Raw genomic sequence first — 19,297 nt, 5'->3', positions numbered from 1 at the left:
CCAGTGTCAGGGTATCAGTTTCCTGGTTAGTTTTAGGGCCTAGAGTTATGGAGGGTTTAGAGCAGTTAATTGCTAGGGTTAGAGAGCAGGCAGCTGATAAGGGGCTGGAGTGGGTCCAAGAGCAGCTAGGGGCTTTAGCAGGCTCCCCGGCAGGGTGTCCCCCCAGGGCCCGGCGTTCCCGGCCACCTGAACGCTTGAGCCCCTCTGCTTCCCCAGCCCCCCGGCACAGACGAAGGAGTGTGACTCCCCCTTACCTGTTTCCGCGGTGGTGGTCCCTGGTGTGGCAGATCCGGTGGCTGGCGACGGTGGCGTTGTTCCGGTGTCGGGGGTTGGATCCATGGCAGTGTCGGGAGCGGCAGCAGCTGTGGAGACGCCTAGAGTGAGAGGCCGAGGTGCGGTTCGCCGGGTGTCCAGTCGGGGTCAGCTAAGCACAGTCCGTGTGCCTGTGGAGCGACGTGGAGATGGACGTCGAGGGAAGCGGTCTTCATCGGTGGTGCAGCGGCTGGGAGCAGTCCCCCTCCTTTCCAGTGCGGCGGGCTCGTTAAGGGAGCCTGTCAGGAGTTCTTCTGTGGGGCCGGAGGTAAGCCAGGACTCTGCGGCTGTCACGGTGAGTGCCTTCAGCGCTGCTAGGGCGCCATCTGCTGGGTCAGGGGCCGGTGAGCATAGTACACCCTTTAGCATGGGTGATTTGGCGCCATCTGGTGGCCGTTCTGAACATTGCAGTGTCGGGGGCAGGCTAGCGCCACCTGCTGTTCAACACATTTATTACATCGGTGGTGGCAGGCCTGCGCCACCTCCTGGCCATTTTCGTTATAGCAGCAGTAGTGGTACAAAATTTGCATCATCCAGTGCCTCCTGAGGGTGACGTTGGCCAGGTGACAGGTGTTTCGTCTGTTTATTTGCCGTTCCAGGTGTCGTCGGGACGGGAGTGCGGTGTGGAAGCGGACGATGCTTTACGGTGGGCACTCGGGGTGCCTAGGATGCTCGGTCAGGAGACGGCTTCGGTGGATTCAGGACGGACGGCCCTGTTAGTGTCTGGCGACGGGCAGCCTTCTGGTGAGTCACAACGTTTACACACCATACACGTGGGCAATAATTTTAGTAGGGAGAATAGTCTAGTGGGGCAAGTACCTGTAGGTAGCGATTCTACGGGGGATTTGTCAGGAACGAGTGGAGTTTTTGGAAATTTGTTCGATGGGTTACGTCAATTGTTAGCTTCTGTTGATAATTCTCGTGGGTCACAGCTAGCAGGTCCCGTGGGAGCTTGGTCAGCGCAGGGACAGTTAGAGGGGGGTTCTCATAGGGATAGTACTGCGAGTGTTGAGGCAGGCTCTTCGTCTTTTAACTCTTTAGATGCCGGGGTCCAGACGGAGAAGGTAGATGGGGCTAATAAGCCCTTGCCAGTTTCGGATACTGCAAAGGGGAGCATTTGCTTTGAAGGGCCATTAGGTGCCCACTTAAAGCCAGAGGTCCGTGAAAAGATTTGGAAAAGGGAGAATTTTGATATTTTTACTTTATTGCCATTGGAGCGATTTAGTGTGGAAAGGTGGGAAAAGGGCAAGGAACATCGTAAGGAGAAGGATGAGGAGAGAAGACGGTATAGGCTGATTCCGCGCACATTTGGGAATTGGCTACAAGCTTTTTCCATCATGGCTAGCATTATAGGGGAAAAATGTCCGGAACATTGTTCCGGTTTATTTTGTTACTTGGATTCTATTTGGAAGGCTTATAGAATGTATGGGGGAACTGCTTGGCTTAAATATGACGAGCAGTTTCTTCAGCGTATGGCGGTTCAGTCATCCCTGCGGTGGGATCATAAGGACATAAGCCTTTGGATGCGCCTTATGACTACACCAAAGGGGGCTGGTCATGGGGGTCGTCTTGAAGTCGCGAGTTTGCATAGCCCCTTTCAGTCCTCACCCAGCGAGTCTAGATCAGCGGGTTCATCGGGGAGTTTTAAAAAAGGGGTCTGCTGGCTCTACAACGAGACCACCTGTAAATGGGAAACTAATTGTGTCTATAGACATGAATGTGCCGGGTGTGGCGGTGGTAACCACCCCGTCTTCAAGTGTTTTAAGCGGGCACGAGGAGGCACGACGAAGCCAGGGGATGGTTCTGCTAAAGGGGGTGAGTCCAGTGAACCTCGACGCTATGACGCCTTGGCTAAAGAGGTACCCTGACAGTGAGAAGGTGCAGCTGTTATTGAACGGTTTTGGGGACGGATTTAGGATTCCGTTCTCCCCGGGGGTGGGTGTTGATGGCTAATAATCTGCGTTCGGTGTGGGATCATCCAGAAGTGGTACGAGACAAGTTGCAGAAGGAAGTTTTGTTGGGTAGAATGTTAGGCCCCTTTTCTAATGTTCCTATTTCCAATTTGCGTGTCTCCCCGCTGGGGGTTGTCCCCAAAAAGGAGAATTTCGGCTTATACATCATTTATCTTATCTGAAGGGTTCTGCGGTAAATAATGATATTGCTGAGTCTTTGACGCGGGTTTCCTGTACGTCATTTGATGAGGCAGTTCATTTGGTTAGGACGGCGGGGCAAGGGGCGCTTAAGGCTAAGGTGGATGTGGAGTCTGCATTTCACCCTTTGCCTGTGCACCCAGAATCCATGCACTTGCTGGTGTGCTCGTTTGAAGGCCTTTTTTATATAGATAGGTGCCTTCCTATGGGGCGCTCTATTTCTTGTGCCTATTTCGAAGCCTTCAGCACATTTTTGGAGTGGGTGGTCCGTGAAAGAGCTGGCTCTAAAGCAGTTATTCATTATTTGGATGACTTCTTTTGTGTGGGCCCTGCGGCTCGGCTGTCGTGTGCAATATTGTTACAGGCAGTGATAGATGTTTTTGATGACTTTGGGGTTCCATTGGCGTTTGAAAAAACAGAAGGACCAACCACAACGCTCTGTTTTTTGGGATTTGAAATTGATTACCAGGCAATGGAATGTAGGTTGCCGGAGGCGAAACTTGTTGATCTGCGGGCGTCAGTGCAGGAGGCTCTGGTGAAAATAAAAATCACCCTGCGGCTCCTGCAATCTTTATTGGGGAAGCTCAATTTTGCCTGTAGAATTATGCCCATGGGCCGTGTTTTTTGTAAGCGCTTAGCGCAAGCAACTGCTGGTGTTAGATGTCCCCACCATTTTATTCGCCTTGGCAAGGAGCATAAGGCGGATTTGAGGGTTTGGGATTCTTTTTTGGTAGAATATAACGGCAGATCATTATGAATTGCAGCGGGAGTTTCGAATGTGGAGATGCAATTGTGTACTGATGTTTCCGGTTCTATCGGTTTCGGGGTGTATTTTCAGGGAAAATGGTGTGTTGGTACTTGGCCACTAGGGTAGAGGGACTGTGGTTTGACAGGTAATCTTTGTTTGCTGGAGTTGTTACCCATTCTAGTTGCGGTGGAAATTTGGGGACACTTTTTGTCCAATCGGTCAGTGGTTTTTCACTGTGATAACATGGCAGTCGTGTGCGCTATTAATAGTTTGTCCGCCAATTCCCCCCCCCCCCCCCGGTGATCACAGTGCTACGCCAGTTGGTCCTGCTGTGCTTGAGATGGAACATTCTATTTAGGGCTCATCATGTTCCCGGAGTTTCCAATGACATTGCGGATACTTTATCTCGATTACAGTGGGATCGTTTCCGTTTGCTAGCTCCAGAGGCAGAGAGGGATTCGGTTTCTTGCCCTGAACACCTTTGGAGGGTGGTGTCGCTCGTCTGATATGGTGGGCGAAGCGTTCGCTGGCCTCTGCTACGTGGGATGCTTATACCAAAATCTGGGTGAGATGGTTCCAGCTGGAGGATTCGTGGTGTAGTGAAGGGAGTCATGTTAGTGCCTTAGAGGGGATGTTTTGTTTTTTGTTATCTCTTATGGAGAGTGGATCTTCAGCTTCCTCTGTTGTTAAGTCGGTAGCGGCCCTTTCCTTTTTCTTTAAGTTGATTGGTTGTACGGATGTTACTAAGAATTTTTTGATACGGCGGGCTCTGCAGGGTTTTCAGAAAGGGCATGTCGGGCAGGATAAGCGTCAGCCGGTGTCTTTTGCAATGTTGGAGGGACTTTTTTCTCAGTTGCGCAGGATATCCCATTCACATTATGAGAGGTTGTTGTTTCAATTGGCTTTCTCTTGGGCTTTCTATGGGGCTTTTAGGGTTGGTGAATTGGTTAGTCCCTCAAAACGGGTGCGGGGCGGTATTCAAGTAACCTATGTGGTTTTTCAGGATAGTGTGTTGAGAATAATGTTGTATCATTCCAAAACTGACAGGCGGGGAAAAGGTTTTGAGATTTGTTTGACTAAAATTCATGAGGGGGAATCGTGCCCAGTGGGGTGTTTTCTACGTTTCATGGCTGTGCGTCCTCAGGGTTCTTCCTCTTTGCTGGTGCATGCGGATGGTTCAGCGTTGTCCAGATATCAATTTATTGCTGCCTTTAAGAAATGCGTACAAGGGTTGGGCCTTTCACATCTGGATTACAGCTCTCATTCTTTTAGGATTGGAGCTGCTACGGAGGCTTCTCGTTTTGGGCTTGACACTGCATCAGTTAAGAGGATTGGCCGCTGGGAGTCCAGCCGTTTTCGTTCCTATGTTAGGCCGCATTTGCTGGAATATTGATTTCTTTATCTTGGGTTAATTTGGGTGGGATGTCATGCTTGTTCTGTTTGACTAATTTTCTGTTGCTTTCAGGTTCTGCAAAATGTGTGGTTTGGCTTCTTGGCCATTCATATATTTACTGGGCTGAAAGGCGTGCCCGTGTGCGTCCGAATGGTAGGTATTTGGGTTTAGATAAGGATGAGGTGGAGGTACACTGGTTCGGAGTTAGTGGCTTGACCTGGAATCAGGTAAGGCCTTTGTTTCAGGATGCGGTTAGGTCCTGGGGTTTACCTGATATTTTGATAATTCATGCAGGGGGTAATGACATCGGGAGTTATCCCATGCGGAACTTCATTAAGAACATTAAGAGGGACTTCTTATGTTTATTAGACGCCCATCCTGGGCTTTTGATTGTATGGTCCGAAATTGTACAGCGGGTAAAATGGCGCAATGCGCAGTCAGTGTCGGCGCTGAATAGGACCAGGGTTAAGATTAATAAGACAGTGGCCAAGTTTGTGCGCTTAAATGGTGAGTTGGTAGTTCGTCACCGACTGTTGGAGGATCGTGGCACATACATTGGAAAGGATGGGGTTCACTTAACGGATGTGGGCCTGGATGTTTTTAATTTTGGCCTCCAAGAAGGCCTGGAGTTGGGTTTTCAAGTGTGGCAGCGCATGAAAATTTAAGGAGTCAAGTTTTCATGCTGTGGTGGGTCCTTCACAACGCTATTTATTGTTTTTATATATTGCTGTCTTCGACACAATATATTTGTTTTATTTTAAAGCGATGGATTTGTGCTTCTCTAAGGGGCGGACCCTGGGAAGCATGGTGCTTTAGCATACCCGTGGTGACGCCACTGTAGGTTATATGGTCACGGTTAGTGGTTTAAGGGTATTGCTTTATTTATGTTTTGGAGGTTGTCAAGGACTTAGCCACATAATGTTAATATGTTAATTGTGTTTATGATATGTTTATACTTGTTTCATATATATTCTCAGGTTATTGTGTCGTTGTATATTTATTAGACAGGAGAGTGTTTGTGTGGCCCCTTGTCGCCCTTGTACCGTCATGGCATATTTATGAATTGTTTGTTTAGGAAATTTTTGCAAAGTAATTTAGGCTAAATTCACACTAGCATTGTCTCCCATTTAAGTCTCTTCCGTCAGAGGAAGAGATGACTGAAAATCCAAACAGAAAGCATCGCTTCCGTTTGAAATACTATTGATTTCAATGGTAATTATTTTGTTTCAGTTGGATTCCATTTGCCTCTGTCCCGCAAGATTCAGTTTTTTTTCTCGGAACAGAGGCAAACGGAATCCAACTGAAACAAAAGGGAAATCAATGGTAATTCAAACGGATGCGATGCTTTCCATTTGGATTTTCGGTCATCTCTTCAACTGACGGAACAGACCTAAACGTGAGACAACGCTAGTGTGAACTTAGCCTCAGTATTGTTGTTTTTTCAATTATATCACATTTAACTTGATGTACTGTTTGAATGAAGATAAAATATTGATATTGGTTAAAAAAAAATTATAAAAAACTTACATGAGGTTCTTAGGGCCCATTCATATGAACGTTAATAACATCCGTGTGCTGCGCATGGAAATCCCGTGCAGCACACGGACCAATTGATTTCAATGGGGCTATTCACGCAGTGAGAGTCCGCTGCGTGAAACTCACTGCATGTCCTATATTGGTGCGTTTTCACGAACCTACGTGCCCATTAAAGTCAATGGGTGAGTGGAAACCACGCACCGCACACGGATGCACATCCATGTGCAGTGCTCGATTTGCGCATCAATTCAATTGAAAAAGAGTAATAAAAAAATAAAAAGATGTGTTTTGCAAGTGCGTGAATAATGCTTTCCACTCGCAAAGCACACTGATGCATGCGCGACACACACGGACCAGTTTGAATCTGATATGCTCGTATGAATGTAGCCTTACTCTTTTCCCACACACAGCTACACAGCCACATCTTGTTCCTTTAGACATTCCATTAGTAGAGTTTAAACAAAACCTAAAACCTCACCTCTTCATAGCAGCTTATCCATCTCCCTCTCTATCATAGATTATGCATCCGCAAGAAACCAACAATGACCTCTGCCGATTGTACGCTGTTTTGGCCAGGGCTCACCTTTTCGCATTTATTTCATTGTTGTGTTTTATTTGGAGTCTTTCTTTGCAACTCTATCATGCTATGTACAGCACTATCGAATATGTTACTGCTTTATAAATTAAGGATAATAATTGAGTAAACATTTGAATATGATTGTGGAGATTTATTTGTCCGTATACCTACTCTATATTTGTTAGGGGTGACAAAGGTTTCAGATAAAAAGTTTCAAGCTTGTGTGCTCTATGTCCTGTAATCTGCTCTCTAAATATTGTACAATAATAATTTGTGAGTATAATTGTATTATCCATATAGGGTATGTCCACACGGATTTCATTGTGGAAAATCCGCAGCGTATAACAGTAGCAGCAGAGTGGAGGAGATTTGAACAAATCTCCTCCACACACTGCGTAAAAAATATGCATAAAAAACATTCACAAATTGACATGCGGTGCGATTCTTTAATCCGCAGTTTGTCAGTTTATAATTCGGAATCGCTGCTTTTCTGTTGCGAGTTTTCCTCATCGAGTCTTAGGGTATGTTCACATGGCAGCGTCTGTTACGGCTGAAATTACGGTGCTGTTTTCAGGAGAAAACAGCACCGTAATTTCAGCCGTCAAGGCATGTGCAGGCGTCTTTCGCTGCGTCCATTACGGACGTAATTGGAGCTGTTTTTCCATGTAGTCTATGGAAAACGGCTCCATTTACGTCTGAAGAAGTGATAGGCACTTCGTTGACGCGGGCGTCTTTTTTACGCGCTGCCTTTTGAGCGTAAAAAAAAATGACCGTCGGCACAGCACATCGTAAGACCCATTCAAATGAATGGGCAGATGTTTGCCGACGCTTTTGAGCTGCATTTTCGGACGTAATTCAGGGCTAAAACGCCCGAATTACATCCGTAAATAGTGTGTGTGAACCCAGCCTAAGGCCTGATTTACACGAGCATGCGCACGCAAAAAACGCTGCGTTTTGCGTGCGCAAAAGGCACTTAACAGCTCCGTGTGTCATCAGTGTATGATGCGCGGCTGCGAGATTTTCTCGCAGCCGCCATCATTATGACACTCCGTTTGGATGTTTGTAAACAGAAAAGCACGTGGTGCTTTTCTGTTTACATTCAGAGTTTGACAGCTGTTGCGCGAATGACGCAGTTCGCACGGAAGTGCTTCCGTGTGGCATGCGTGGTTTTCATGCACCCATTGACTTCAATGGGTGCGTGATGCGCGAACAGCGCACAAAGATAGGACATGTCGTGAGTTTTACGCAATGCGCTCGCTCTGCGCAAAATTCACGCACTGTCTGTACTGCCCCATAGACTAATATAGGTGCGTACGACGCGCGTCGCACGCGCGTATATTACGCTCGTGTAAATGAGGCCTAATGCAGCGTATCCGACCAGTGTCAACATAGCCTTAGGGTGTATTCATATGGTGCGGTTTTGCTATTGTCCATTGCTGCAAAAGTGATGCATACACCTCTGACTATTTCACAGAAGGAATTGTGGAGTATAATACAGCTATTTATTGGTTTAGAGGAAAGAAATGAGAACATCTTCCCTAACATTTTAAACTATCATCTGTACACACCGTGTTCCAAATTATTATGCACATTGGATGTAAGTGTCATAAACATTTAATTATTAGTTTTTCAATTAAACTCATGGATGGTATTGTGTCTTAGGCTGGGTTCACACAACCTATTTTCAGACGTAAACGAGGCGTATTATGCCTCGTTTTAAGTCTGAAAATAGGGCTACAATACGTCGGCAAACATCTGCCCATTCATTTGAATGGGTTTGCCGACGTACTGTGCAGACAACCTGTCATTTACGCGTCGTCGTTTGACAGCTGTCAAACGACGATGCGTAAAAATACAGCCTCGTCAAAAGAAGTGCAGGACACTTCTTTCAGACGTAATTTGAGCCGTTCTTCATTGAACTCAATGAAGCACAGCTCAAAATTTACGGCTGTCAGAGAAGCCTCGCAAAATGCGAGGAGGAGCAATTACGTCTGAAACGAGGCAGCTGTTTTCTCCAGAAAACAGTCTGTCATTTCAGACGTAAAAGCCTGCTACCGTGTGCACATACCCTCAGGGCTCTTTGGATCATTGTAATCAATCTCAGACACCTGTGATAATTCGCACCAAAAAGAAGAACCAAGGAGTCTCTAAGTCAAAAATTACATAATCTTTTTATTTGACAATATTACACTGTTTACAAAAAACAAGTTTCTAAAAATGAATCACAAATAAAAGCATGGCCGCCACATGGGTCAGTATACATCAGATATGGTCATATATGTAAAGACACATTACAGTATACCTCAAAGACAACAATATAGGTAGTGTGATGTAAATAGGATGAGGTATACAAGCTACAGGTAATATGTTAAACTGCTTCAGGAAAACAGTAAAAGGGATGAGACTCCCATGTATGGAAATTGCAAAAGAGAACAGGACTAAGAAACAACGTGTTATAATGTCCAAAAGCTCAAATATGTGTAAATGTCGGGGAGTTGTTCATACATATATAAGAGAGCCCAAATACCATGAACCAGCAAACACTGAACCAAGGAGCACTATCAAAGTACTAACCCATGTAGCTAAGACTCCAAGAATGGCGGCCGGGATCCATGGTGTAATGGTTAGCACTCTGGACTTTGAATCCAGCAATCCGAGTTCAACTTTCGGTGGGACCTTGCCACAGTTTACTTCTTTCCGAGTGTAGTACCTTTTCAATGAGGTATTGTATTGATAGTGCTTGTTGTACGCCATAAACACGATTTAGTCAAGGGATCCATGGTGTAATGGTTAGCACTCTGGACTTTGAATCCAGCAATCCGAGTTCAACTTTCGGTGGGACCTTGCCACAGTTTACTTCTTTCCGAGTGTAGTACCTTTTCAATGAGGTATTGTATTGATAGTGCTTGTTGTACGCCATAAACACGATTTAGTCAAGGGATCCATGGTGTAATGGTTAGCACTCTGGACTTTGAATCCAGCAATCCGAGTTCAACTTTCGGTGGGACCTTGCCACAGTTTACTTCTTTCCGAGTGTAGTACCTTTTCAATGAGGTATTGTATTGATAGTGCTTGTTGTACGCCATAAACACGATTTAGGGGCCGGCCGCCATTCTTGGAGTCTTAGCTACATGGGTTAGTACTTTGATAGTGCTCCTTGGTTCAGTGTTTGCTGGTTCATGGTATTTGGGCTCTCTTATATATGTATGAACAACTCCCCGACATTTACACATATTTGAGCTTTTGGACATTATAACACGTTGTTTCTTAGTCCTGTTCTCTTTTGCAATTTCCATACATGGGAGTCTCATCCCTTTTACTGTTTTCCTGAAGCAGTTTAACATATTACCTGTAGCTTGTATACCTCATCCTATTTACATCACACTACCTATATTGTTGTCTTTGAGGTATACTGTAATGTGTCTTTACATATATGACCATATCTGATGTATACTGACCCATGTGGCGGCCATGCTTTTATTTGTGATTCATTTTTAGAAACTTGTTTTTTGTAAACAGTGTAATATTGTCAAATAAAAAGATTATGTAATTTTTGACTTAGAGACTCCTTGGTTCTTCTTTTTGGTGCAATATATTTTGGGAGTACAGTCGTAAGTTATAAGGGATGATATACATATTTTGTGCCAGATGATGCAGCATGTATGCCCTGTATATAGGATTTACCTGTGATAATTCGTTTTCCAGGTGTGCCCAAACAAAGGAAAACTACTTAAGAAGGACGTTACACATTATTAAGCAGGCCACAGGTTTCAAGCAATATGGGAAAGAAAAATGATCTCTCTGCTGCCGAAAAGCGTGAAATAGTGCAATACCTTGGACAAGGTATGAAAACATTGGATATTTCAAGAAAACTTAAGCGTGATCATTGTACTGTGAAAAGATTTGTGGCTGATTCAGAGCACAGACGGGTTCGTTCAGATAAAGGCATAATGAGGACGTTTTCTGCCAGACAAATTAATAGCATTAGGAGAGCAGCTGCTAAAATGCCATTGCAAAGCAGCAAACAGATATTTGAAGCCACTGGTGCCTCTGGAGTCGACGCGAACCTCAAGGTGTAGGATCCTCCAGAGGTTTGCAAGTGTGCATAAAGCTATTATTCGGCCACCCCTAAACTATGCTCACAAGCAGAAACGGTTGCAGTGGGCTCAGAAATACATGAAGACTAATTTTCAAACCGTGTTGTTTACTGATGAGTGCCGTACAACCCTGGATGGTCCAGATGGATGGAGTAGTGGATGGTTGGTGAATGGCCACCATGTCCCAACAAGGCTGCGATGTCAGCAAGGTGGTGGCGGAGTCATGTTTTGGGCTGGAATCATGGGGAGAGAGCTGGTAGGCCCCTTTAGGGTCCCTGACGGTGTGAAAATGACCTCTGCAAAGTACGTAGAGTTTATGACTGACCACTTTCTTCTGTGGTACAAAAAGAAGAACCGTGCCTTCCGTAACAAAATTATCTTCATGCATGACAATGCACCATCTCATGCTGCAAAGAATACCTCTGTTTCATTGGCTGCTATGGGCATAGAAGGAGAGAAACTCATGGTGTGGCCCACATGTTCCCCTGACCTCAACCCTATTGAGAACCTTTGGAGCATCCTCAAGCAAAATATCTATGAGGGTGGGAGGCTGTTCACGTCAAAATAGAAGCTCTGGGAGGTTATTCTGACATCCTGCAAAGATATTCAAGCAAAAACCGTCCAAATACTCACAAATTCAATGGATGCAAGAATTGTGAAGGTGATATCAAAGAAGGGGTCCTATGTTAACATGTAACTTGGCCTGCTAAGTTTTTTTTGATTGAAAAAGCTTTTGATTTCTGTAAATATGACCTCCTGATGCTGCAAATTCAACAAATTACCATTTTAGTTCTCTTTACAACCTTTAAAATGTTTTGATCTCTGTTGTGCATAATAATTTGAAACAGTGCATTTTCAGTTTTTTACTTCTAAAAAAAATCAGTTATCATTAGGAGATTTGTTTAATAAAATTTGCATTATACTCCAACGGTTGATGGCTTGAAGATTATACTGACTGTCATTTGATCGACTATTTAGGAAAATCAGCGAAAAATAACATTTGCATAATAATTTGGAATGCGGTGTATAAACAAATTACGCATTTAAGAAAAACACTGCAAAGAATTTATTTAAAATCAAAATTTTAGAGGCACAATAAAATATGCTTACATTACCACATATATCCTTTACCCTAAATACTGACAAATTTAAAACGTCTGATAATGACATCTGATAAAAATATGTTGAAATGTTTATAGATTTTTTTTCTTAAAAAAAAGTGCACCCTTGGTAGGTGGCTAATGATTTCACTGGTTTGTTGAATTTTCCATATGTTCTCCAATGCTTTGAGGGAATTATTTTCCATCTGATGTCTGCAACCTTTTAAGAGATGAATCCCGTACTGGGAGAGCACCTATCCATATTCCTTGAAAACCACCAGCAGCGGCTAAACGCTTCTCTAAAAAAGAAAAAAAACAATAAAATGATCCTACATGATTGTAAATATGCAAGCACAAGCATTTCTAGCATTGTGTTATGACTATTAGGTTGTGGACTCACTAAGCTACTCTACCGGTTTGGAAGAGTGCAGTCTATATACTTCATACTAATGTACTTAATACAGTGAATTACACTGAAGAAAATGGTATTTACACACATCTGATAGCAAATATCATCTTCTATAATAGTCACATAAAGAGATAGGGCATTCAGAGTTTTATAGTCAACTTCCAGGCTATTTTATCTTGTAAGTAAAATGTTTTTATGCTTTTCACATTGCAAGGGTTCAATCTGTAGTGAAAATCCAGTACAAATCTGAAATAATGCAGCATGCCCTAAAATTTGCACATTTTATTTATTTTTTTGATGAGTGTTAGGCCCCATGCACACGAACGTGCTTTTGCGGCCGCAATTCTCCCGAAAATCCACGGGAGAATTGCGGCCCCATTCATTCCTATGGGGCCATGCACACGACCGTGTTTTGAAAATAGTGGCCTCGGCCAAGTGCACAGCCCGAGATTTGCGGGCGGCTCGCGACTGACACTCCGTGGCCGGCCGACCCGAAAATCACGGGCGTGCACATGGCTACGGTCCTGTGCATGAGGCCTAACTGGCGTAAAACTTACATTGTTGTAAAGGAAATTGTAGAAAGATAAAATTTGATATCAATGTGCATATATCAATGATCAACTTTTGACCCCAACTGAATGGTACTGGTTTGGTTCTTGTATGTTTACCACACCTCAGTCAATTCCTGTGATATTCCTGTGTTTGAATTCAGAAAGGGGCTGGAGTACAGGTTTTCATTGAAGAGATCCAGCGGGTGTATGAAGCCTTATTTTCAGGCAATGCTCCATGGGAAAAAGTATGCAAATTAACTCATATCAGCCAAACTAGAGAGTCCTCTTCATTTTGAAGGAGCTAATATAAGTTAATTTGCATACCTCAGGAGGAATGTTAGTCAGGAAGGACTGGTGTGGGGTGTTGATATGTAGAAATCTTCTAACAATAACTTTAACGCACAGTTCACACAGAGCTTTTTGGTGCTGATTTTGACATGGAAACCATAACTGAAACTGCACCAAAAAATTCCCCAAATCTCCCCCCATTTATTTTAATAGGAGACAAATGCGGTTTTATTTTACCAGGTGACTTTTTGACGGCTCGCGGATAAAAAAAAAAGCATGCCCTTTCTCGGAGAGGTTTCTGCCTCTGAACTTTCATTGAAATCAAAAGGAGACAGAAAAAAAAGTGACGCTCCTTTGAAGTGTTTATTTTTTTTTGCCACAGCTCTTGTCCTATTTTGATTAATTAAATAAGCGACTAAAGAGGGGTGTGGTCTGACTGAGCATGCTGTAGAACGCACGCAGCTTACCTTATCCTGAGACATCGTCGTCAAACTGCACCACAAACGGATTTACCTGTGTCTCCAGAGTGACCGGACCAGAATAAACAGCACCCTGCAGTTGAAAGGATGCAGAGAAAGGGAAAAACCCTAATGAAACGGAGCCAAGACTGCGCACTCCAAGATGGCACCCCGGTGCTACTGAGAAGCTCAGCCTCCTCGAGCAGGCAGAAGGGAGTGGCGGAGCGTCTCCAACAGTACGTCCGTAGGGCAAGTGGAGACTACGCAGGGCAACATGTCGGTGAGTGTCAGCAGCCTTATCCTCAGATGAGGAGATGCCAGGAGGCGCTGTATGGCTCTCGAAGCCTTCTGACAACAGCAAGGCGCTGACAGACGGAAATAGGGAAAAAGATGTAATGGAACCCACGCTTAACCCCTTCGCGCACCCGGCAGGGCCATTACGGTGATGTTTGCAGCGCGCTCACATGCTAAGCGCGCTCCATATGCTGCGGGTGTTGACTGTTTTTTACAGCCGACACCCAGGACTAATAGCCGGGAGCAGCGATCGCGCTGTTCCTGGCTGTTTAACCCCTCAAATGCTGCGGTCAATCATGACCGCAGCATCTGAGGCGTTGAAAAGAGGGGGGCAGCCCCCTCCGACAGCTCCTCATGCCGTTCCCCTGCAGTGAGATCAGGGCTTAACAGAAGCCTGTAAAAATGACGATATACTGCAATACGTTACTAAAAATATTAAAAGTAAAAAAAAAAACTTTTCCCATTTTCCCCCTATAGTAATGTAAAAAATAAAAAAAGGTAAACAAAATTGGTATCGCTGCATCCGTAAAAGGCTGATCTATTACAATATAGCTTTGTTTAACACGCACGGTGAACGCCGAAAAAAATGTAATACGCCCAAATCGCTGTTTTTTGGTCAACTTAGCTCTAAAAAATTGTAATAAAAAGTGATCAAAAAGTCCTACGTACCAGAAAATAGTACCGATAAAAATGACTCGTCCCGCAAAAAATAAGCCCTCACTCAATCAGTGAAAAAATAAAAAAGTTATGGCTCTCAGAATGTGGCGACACAAAACTTTTTTTTTTTTTTTATAAAAAGTTTATCATCAGACCATGTCACATATCTGGTTTAATTGCAACCATATCAAACCATTTTGGACTAAGATAGAAACGATCATAAACAAGGTTCTCAAAAAAAAACTCACTTTGACGTAAGAACTTGTAATTCTTAACCTTGATATGTCCTTTCAGATTATAAACCATGAATCTATTATTCCGTATTTCTTAAGTACAGCAAAACTCATAATTGCTCGTCACTGGAGGGAGACGGATACACCAACTGTTTCAGAATGGAATAATGACATTTGTTTACTACAGTCCTTTGAAAAAACAAATTGGTCAATAGAACAAAATCTAGATAAATACTTCACGATTTGGGACGGATGGATTAAAGCACAAAAATCTGATGATCTTATTAGACTTTTGTGATCGGGTGAGGTGTCCGTCTCCTCTCAAACTCATAATTTTGGAATATTTTGATGTCAGTCAATTCCTTTTTTCTTTTTAGCTTGCACAAAGTACATCTCAAACTCATATCAGCAGAGACAATTTGTATTTGTATACTTTGTAACTCCTAATACTCTTCCCTTCATTTCTGTACTCTCCTTCCATACCCCTCCTTTCCTATGTTTTAAAAGAAAAACTTAAATAAAGAATTTATTTAAAAAAAGTTTATCATCAATAAAAGTAGTCAAATATAAAAAAAACTTTATACATTTGGTTTCACCATAAGCGTATTGAGCCACAGAATAAAGATAAGTTGTTGTTTTTACCGCACGGTGAAAGCTGTAAAAATGAAACCCAAAAAACAATTAAGGACTCACAGTTTTTTCCAACTTCAGCCCACAAAGAATTTTTTTCAGTTTCCCAGTACATTTTATGGAACTATAAATGGTACCAAAAGAAACTATAACTCCTCCCGCAAAAAATAAGCCTGCATAACACTCTATTGACGGAAAAATAAAAAAGTTATGGCTCTTGGAATGCGGGGAGTAAAAAACAAAAATCGAAAATCAAAAAAATGGCTTAGTCCCGAAAGGGTTAAAGACGTTATGCGAGCCATTGCAAAAGGTATTTACTATTAATTCTCTTGCCATGCAGATGGAAGGTTTGAGAGAGGAACTTGCTACCATGAAACAGGATATGCATAAAATTGCTGAGCGAACCACAGAGGAAGCTAGAGTATCCACACTAGAAGATGATCATACCAGAGTTAAAAAGATAGCCCAGGACTCTGTTGCTCTCTGGTCATGAAACTGACAATTAGAGATGAGCGAACTTATGAAAAGTTCGGTTCGGCAAGTTCGCCGAATTTCGTGCAAAAGTTCGATTCGGACCGAACTAGTTCTGACCGAACCTGTAATACAAGAAAGCCCCTAAAAATCGTGTATAACACTGTTTTAAAGCCCTAGAAGCCCTGTATAACACTCTTAGGTCACCCATGAGTGTATCCAAGTACTTTTGAGCTGTCTTTAATGCAAAGTTGGTGTCAAAGTTACGCCAACATGTATGGCTCTAGGAAAACGGATGGGACACGGAGATAACTAACAGAAACCACTGCACTTGTGCATGTTGTATGCTTAATGCATTGTTAAAAAAGGTACAAAAATTTACCATTTTAGGCGGCTGATGCCTGCCAGGGTTCATACATATAAGGTGGTAAAAGAAGAAGCAATGGCTTTTGACAAGCCCTCCAAAAATTGACCCTTTTTATTGGCAGATGCCTGCCGGGGTTCATCCATACATGGATGTAAAAGCAACAAGCAATGGCTTTTCACAAGCCCTCCAAAAATTGACCCTTTTTATTGGCAGATGCCTGCCGAGGTTCTTCCATACATGGATGTAAAAGCAACAAGCAATGGCTTTTCACAAGCCCTCCAAAAATTGACCCTTTTTATTGGCAGATGCCTGCCGGGGTTCTTCCATACATTGATGTAAAAGCAACAAGCAATGGCTTTTGACAAGCCCTCCAAAAATTGACCCTTTTTATTGGCAGATGCCTGCCGGGGTTCTTCCATACATGGATGTAAAAGCATTAAAGCAACAAGCAATGGCTTTTCACAAGCCCTCCAAAAATTGACCCTTTTTATTGGCAGATGCCTGCCGGGGTTCTTCCATACATGGATGTAATAGCATTAAAGCAACAAGCAATGGCTTTTCACAAGCCCTCCAAAAATTGACCCTTTTTATTGGCAGATGCCTGCCGGGGTTCTTCCATACATGGATGTAAAAGCATTAAAGCAACAAGCAATGGCTTTTCACAAGCCCTCCAAAAATTGACCCTTTTTATTGGCAGATGCCTGCCGGGGTTCTTCCATACATGGATGTAAAAGCATTAAAGCAACAAGCAATGGCTTTTCACAAGCCCTCCAAAAATTGACCCTTTTTATTGGCAGATGCCTGCCGGGGTTCTTCCATACATTGATGTAAAAGCATTAAAGCAACAAGCAATGGCTTTTCACAAGCCCTCCAAAAATTGACCCTTTTTATTGGCAGATGCCTGCCGGGGTTCTTCCATACATGGATGTAAAAGCATTAAAGCAACAAGCAATGGCTTTTCACAAGCCCTCCAAAAATTGACCCTTTTTATTGGCAGATGCCTGCCGGGGTTCTTCCATACATGGATGTAAAAGCAACAAGCAATGGCTTTTCACAAGCCCTCCAAAAATTGACCCTTTTTATTGGCAAGGGTGAGTAGTAGCAGCACATTAAAAGACACTGGACGACAGTCACAGGACAAAGCCCTGTGGTGGGGCAGGCCTGCTTGTAGCAGACGGGCGGCAGTGGAGGTTTATTGGTGGTAGTAGTCGAGGTAGCCAACACAGACAGCAAGGGTGCAAGCAGTAGTAGCAGTAGTAGCAGCACATTAAAAAAAGAGACTGGACAGTCAGAGGAGGACAAAGCCCTGTGGTGGGGCAGGCCTCAGGCCTGCTTGTAGCAGACGGGCGGCAGTGGAGGTGTATTGGTGGTAGTAGTCGAGGTAGCCAACACAGACAGCAAGGGTGCAAGCAGTAGTAGCAGTAGTAGCAGCACATTAAAAAAAGAGACTGGACAGTCAGAGGAGGGCAAAGCCCTGTGGTGGGGCAGGCCTCAGGCCTGCTTGTAGCAGACGGCAGTGGAGGTGTATTGGTGGTAGTAGAGGTAGACTAGCCAACACAGACAGCAAGGGTGGTAGGACTGGTAGTAGCAGCAGCACATTAAAAAAAGAGACTGGACGACAGTCACAGGACATAGCCCTGTGGTGGGGTAGGCCTGCTTGTAGCAGACGGGCGGCAGTGTAGGTGTATTGGTGGTATTAGAGGTAGCCAACACAGACAGCAAGGGTGCAAGCAGTAGTAGCAGTAGTAGCAGCACATTAAAAAAAGAGACTGGACAGTCAGAGGAGGGCAAAGCCCTGTGGTGGGGCAGGCCTCAGGCCTGCTTGTAGCAGACGGGCGGCAGTGGAGGTGTATTGGTGGTAGTAGTCGAGGTAGCCAACACAGACAGCAAGGGTGCAAGCAGTAGTAGCAGTAGTAGCAGCACATTAAAAAAAGAGACTGGACAGTCAGAGGAGGGCAAAGCCCTGTGGTGGGGCAGGCCTCAGGCCTGCTTGTAGCAGACGGGCGGCAGTGGAGGTGTATTGGTGGTAGTAGTCGAGGTAGCCAACACAGACAGCAAGGGTGCAAGCAGTAGTAGCAGTAGTAGCAGCACATTAAAAAAAGAGACTGGACAGTCAGAGGAGGACAAAGCCCTGTGGTGGGGCAGGCCTCAGGCCTGCTTGTAGCAGACGGGCGGCAGTGGAGGTGTATTGGTGGTAGTAGTCGAGGTAGCCAACACAGACAGCAAGGGTGCAAGCAGTAGTAGCAGTAGTAGCAGCACATTAAAAAAAGAGACTGGACAGTCAGAGGAGGGCAAAGCCCTGTGGTGGGGCAGGCCTCAGGCCTGCTTGTAGCAGACGGCAGTGGAGGTGTATTGGTGGTAGTAGAGGTAGACTAGCCAACACAGACAGCAAGGGTGGTAGGACTGGTAGTAGCAGCAGCACATTAAAAAAAGAGACTGGACGACAGTCACAGGACATAGCCCTGTGGTGGGGTAGGCCTGCTTGTAGCAGACGGGCGGCAGTGTAGGTGTATTGGTGGTATTAGAGGTAGCCAACACAGACAGCAAGGGTGCAAGCAGTAGTAGCAGTAGTAGCAGCACATTAAAAAAAAGAGAGACTGGACAGTCACAGGAGGACAAAGCCCTGTGGTGGGGCAGGCCTCAGGCCTGCTTGTAGCAGACGGGCGGCAGTGGAGGTGTATTGGTGGTAGACTGGTAGTAGCCGAGGTAGCCAACACAGACAGCAAGGGTGCAAGCAGTAGTAGCAGTAGTAGCAGCACATTAAAAAAAGAGACTGGACAGTCAGAGGAGGGCAAAGCCCTGTGGTGGGGCAGGCCTCAGGCCTGCTTGTAGCAGACGGGCGGCAGTGGAGGTGTATTGGTGGTAGTAGTCGAGGTAGCCAACACAGACAGCAAGGGTGCAAGCAGTAGTAGCAGTAGTAGCAGCACATTAAAAAAAGAGACTGGACAGTCAGAGGAGGGCAAAGCCCTGTGGTGGGGCAGGCCTCAGGCCTGCTTGTAGCAGACGGGCGGCAGTGGAGGTGTATT

At 44.6% G+C, this 19,297-nt stretch overlaps 1 protein-coding gene across 1 annotated transcript in view; it reads right to left on the bottom strand.

The window, feature by feature from the left end:
- Nucleotides 1-11,932: 11,932 nt before the first annotated feature.
- DEF6 (DEF6 guanine nucleotide exchange factor) overlaps nucleotides 11,933-19,297 on the bottom strand; it is a 328,222-nt gene continuing 320,857 nt past the window's right edge. Inside the window, exon 11 of the mRNA XM_075850631.1 lies at nucleotides 11,933-12,212. Within this exon, the coding sequence (XP_075706746.1) occupies nucleotides 12,109-12,212 (104 nt within the window). The 3' untranslated portion in view covers nucleotides 11,933-12,108. The remainder of the gene's footprint in view (nucleotides 12,213-19,297) is intronic.

The sequence above is a fragment of the Rhinoderma darwinii genome, chromosome 2 (genome assembly GCF_050947455.1).
Source record: "Rhinoderma darwinii isolate aRhiDar2 chromosome 2, aRhiDar2.hap1, whole genome shotgun sequence".
Taxonomy (NCBI): domain Eukaryota; kingdom Metazoa; phylum Chordata; class Amphibia; order Anura; family Rhinodermatidae; genus Rhinoderma; species Rhinoderma darwinii.
Note: the sequence above shows the minus strand (reverse complement) of the source record. Positions and strands in the feature narration are given on the sequence as shown.